We start from the raw sequence: 4,034 nt of genomic DNA on the forward strand, positions 1-4,034 counted from the left end.
AAACAATTTCTAGTTATCATTATAGAATTTCTTCACCACATTTCCTTTTTAGTGCCTTTTCAAAATAAAATCAATCTAAATATTACACACATAAAGCATAAAACTAAGTCGTGAAATACAACTCTTTCATTATCTATTTCTTGTTTTTTAAAAATAAAAAAAAAAAAAAAAAACAAAAATAGAAACTTATTTGATAATCATTTCTTGTTTTTCGTTTTTTTTTCTCCCTTCCATTTTTCATATTTTATAGTCTAAATGTAATTTAAAAATAGAAAATATAAAATATAGTTGCTTTCAAATATAGAAAAACGAATCAAAATATTTACAAATATAGCAAGATTTTCACTATTTATCTATGATAAACTGTTGTAGACTATTATCTGTGTCATGATAGACATTAATAGTGGTTTATCGCGGTCTATTGCAGTCTATCACATATAGCCTATGATATTTTATTATTATTTGTAAATATTTTAGTAGTTTGTTCATTTAAAATAATTTTCTAAAAAAAATTTAGCATGCATTAAAATATAAAAATAATTATTAAATATTTACATTATCAAATATATAAAAGTTATGATGTAAAATTAATAACAATAATACAATTGTTTCGAGGGGCCTTTTTAAATATAAAAAAATATTTTAAAATATTTACACTTTATAGTAAAAAGTTCCAAAAGTGCTTTGTACTTCTGGAACTTTTTGTTATAAAATGTAAATTTTTTTAAATTTTTTATTTATAAGAATTTCTCTTATTTCGATAATTATTATGTTGCTAAAATTTGATTTGCTTTTATTTGTAATATTATTTATGTTAAATGATGTCGACTCAAATCTAACTCAATTATATTATTATATAAATGTCGTGGTTGTAAAAATATCAAAGTAAACTTAAATGAATATCTTAGTGAACAAAAGTTATATATTGTAAAATTCTAATTCGTTTTGTATGTATTAAGAAGGGGCCTTTTTTAAATATAAAAAAGAAAATTTAAAAATATTTACACTTTATAGCAAAAAGTTTTTAAAATACTTACTTTTTACTTGTAATATTTTTAGGATTTTTCTTTTTATAAGAATTTTTTATTAATAAAAATAAAAAATTTTAATTTAAAATAATATATAAACATGCCTATTATAAAATTTAAAATTTAAAATTCAATTTTTTTTAACTATATATATTTAAATATTGAAAATTTTAAATTTTAAAATTAAATTAATATATGGATGTAAAAATAATAAATAAAGAAATATAAAGAAAAGAAAGATAAAAGAAAGAAAAAAGGAAAAAGAAAACTAATAAATAAAAATTAAAAAAAAAAAAAGTTCTTCTTGGGATACAAACCCTCGACTATGAGCTCGTAAATGTGTAGCGTATGCTTAACCCACTGACCAAGTCCGCATTTTGAATCTTAATTAAAAATAGATTTAATTAATAAATAAAAAGAGAGAATTATCTGTGTAGTACTTAATTTACGTCTTATTTTCAGAAACGTTTTTCAGAATATTATCTAAAAGTTAATTTCTTAAAAATTGAGAAACAGAAAATAAAAGATGGAAATATTATCAAACGATCTAAAATAATTTCTTTTTATGATTTTTCCTTCATTTTCTAACGTTTAAATGGTACATTTGTGTAAAAAAAGAAAAAAAAAAAACATGGCTATTAAGTACATTTTGTGGGAAAAAAAAATAGAAGATAAATAGTTTTGAACTCCAATAGTTTATAATGTTACAAATAATTTCTTAAATCCGCTGAGAATTCTTCTACATTATTGTAAAATAGGCCTAACATATAGGGTCATCAATGAATATCGAGATTTCTATTTCTAGGGCCAATCGATTTTGTTCCATTCCCAAATGGGTTCTTCAAATTCTTCATCTTCAACCATCCTCCAATTACTACCACTTCCGTCACAGTCCGCCATCGCCGCCACCGCCGAACACGAAATCTCCGGCGAAGTAACTTTCCCCTTCATTTTCCGATCCTGGTTGTTCCCGGCGGCGGCGATGACTTCCATGGGGCGGCGATCGAAGGCCCGAAAGCATCCGGAAATGACATAAACTCGGCAGAGACTAAATTCGTGCCTCAATTTGGCGTAATCGTCGATTGCTCTGTATTCGTGCTTCTTCCATTTTGTTTTGGTACCGGTGGGGGCTCTGCCTTTGTAGAAGACCATCGTCTTTTTGAGTCCGATGATCTTGTTGGCGGAGGAGTAGACGTAGACCGGAGAGCCGGTGGCCTTCCAGTAGCCGGCGGCGGTGGTTCTTGTGGGGCGGCCTCCTCGTGCTTCTCTTTCTTGACGAGCAACGAAGAAGAACCATTGCTCGCTGTCCCCTTTGCACAGCTCCCCGGCCAGCTCTGTTATTATTTTCGAATTTAGCCTTGGTCTATTATTTTGACATTTATAAAAGAAAAGATGAAAAGTTGAAAATTGAGGTAAAAAATTTGAATTGAGAAAAGAAAAAAAAGGTAATTAGTTACTGGGGAGGTCCCATGGCTTAGAGTCGTAAATGTTGAGGAGGGGGATGACGCGGTGCTTTTCGGGGAGCTGGGTATGAAGCTGATGGCGGAGATAGAAGGAAACGAGCTCCTCCTCGGTCGGGTAAAAGCGAAAGCCGGGCGGGTAGTCATGGATAGAGGCTTCTTCTTCGTCCATTGGCATTGCCATTTGAGGTTGATGGTATTTCTCAGTTGATCACTTGGTATTATATATATTGAGAGCTGAAAGAGAGGGAGATATTGGTAATTAAGTTAATGACAAGTGTAAACATCAACATGAACGCGTTTGGATTGGAAAAAGAAGGTAAGAGAGAGAGATGTGGGAGATCATAAATCATAATTGTTTGTTGTGTTGTGATTTATGAATCAGAAGACCACTTTTTGAATTGGTCATAGACTTTTTCCTTCAACTTCTTATGTGTATCATGTATGCATATCCACTTCTCATCCTTTCATTAATTATCCTTCATAAACCAAGTTATAATCTTATTCACATGTTAAACATTACAATTTCAGCATTATTAAAGCCATTTCAACGTCATTTACACTCGAGTTAAATTAAAACAATTCTCATAAACCAAGTTATAATCACAAATTGACATATGCTCCAAATGAAAATTGAAGACAAAAATTTAAGTCCATCGTACTATGTGTCTTCATCATGATCATTTGAAGTCGACTTGGCTAAATTTGGTTATATGTAACTTTAGTCGAAATTCGAAAAAGACCCAAAAGAAAGCTCATCTAGTGAGGTATAGGGCCATGGTCTCTCAAGTGTGTAAGGACTTCTCTCGGTCAGGTATGTGAGGACTTAAGGCCGACTAAGTTTTGGATTTTGCCAAATTTCTTCTGTTTTACCCTCTCTTTCTTTGTAGTCAATAGTATTGTATAGGAAGATTGAGTTTGAGTTTTCGGTATATGGCTATGCTCATGATGTCGATTTAAGAAATCGGTTGGGCCTAAGCTTATAGATTTTTAACTGAATACATGAATTTGCTATTTTCTGTTCTTCGTTTTGATCCATGAGAAATTCATATCGGTAAATGTTAGTGGTGTTTGTGGGTTGAGTTAAGTTGGATTGGGTTAAAATACTTTTTAAGTCTAATCCAATTGTTGAGTTGTAAATTTCTTCGATCCAAACAACTCTTATCAAACAATAAATCCAACTCAACCTAGCCATGAAATATTTGGGTTGGATTCATTTGAGTTACTCAGGTCATTATTTGAATTTTTGTTTCAAAATAAATTAACATATTAACATGTAAAAGAATTTGTTTATTTATTTTCATATATTGAAATGGGTTATTTTCAATAAAGGAAAATGAGTCAACTTATTTAAAATATAGCAAAATGTCATTATCTATTAGTGATAGATCACGATAGACTGCAAATAGACTTCTATCGCTGAGTGATAGAAGTCTAACGCGACCTACCACCGATAGACAGTGACATTTTGTTATATTTGAAAATATTTTTAGCAATTTTACTTAAAACAATTATCCTATTGAAATAAGATTAGAAAATAGATTTT

The 4,034-nt window shown here is 29.9% G+C and overlaps 1 protein-coding gene across 1 annotated transcript; it reads right to left on the minus strand.

The window, feature by feature from the left end:
- Window positions 1-1,693: 1,693 nt before the first annotated feature.
- LOC120083278 (NAC domain-containing protein 90-like) lies at window positions 1,694-2,849 on the minus strand. The gene is made up of 2 exons (XM_039038952.1): window positions 2,486-2,849; window positions 1,694-2,362 (listed from the first exon to the last, which is right to left on the minus strand). The coding sequence occupies exons 1-2, from the start codon at window positions 2,670-2,672 to the stop codon at window positions 1,830-1,832; spliced, it is 720 nt and encodes a 239-aa protein (XP_038894880.1). The 5' UTR covers window positions 2,673-2,849; the 3' UTR covers window positions 1,694-1,829.
- Between the last annotated feature and the right edge of the window lie 1,185 nt (window positions 2,850-4,034).

The sequence above is a fragment of the Benincasa hispida genome, chromosome 8, assembly GCF_009727055.1.
Source record: "Benincasa hispida cultivar B227 chromosome 8, ASM972705v1, whole genome shotgun sequence".
NCBI lineage: Eukaryota > Viridiplantae > Streptophyta > Magnoliopsida > Cucurbitales > Cucurbitaceae > Benincasa > Benincasa hispida.

Bases quoted from the DNA above. Each gene is read 5' to 3' on its own strand.
- LOC120083278 (XM_039038952.1), bottom strand. From the start codon at position 2,672: ATGGCAATGCCAATGGACGAAGAAGAAGCCTCTATCCATGACTACCCG. The intron at 2,363-2,485 runs GTAACTAATTAC...AAATAATAACAG, and splicing joins TAAGCCATGGGACCTCCCCA to AGCTGGCCGGGGAGCTGTGC.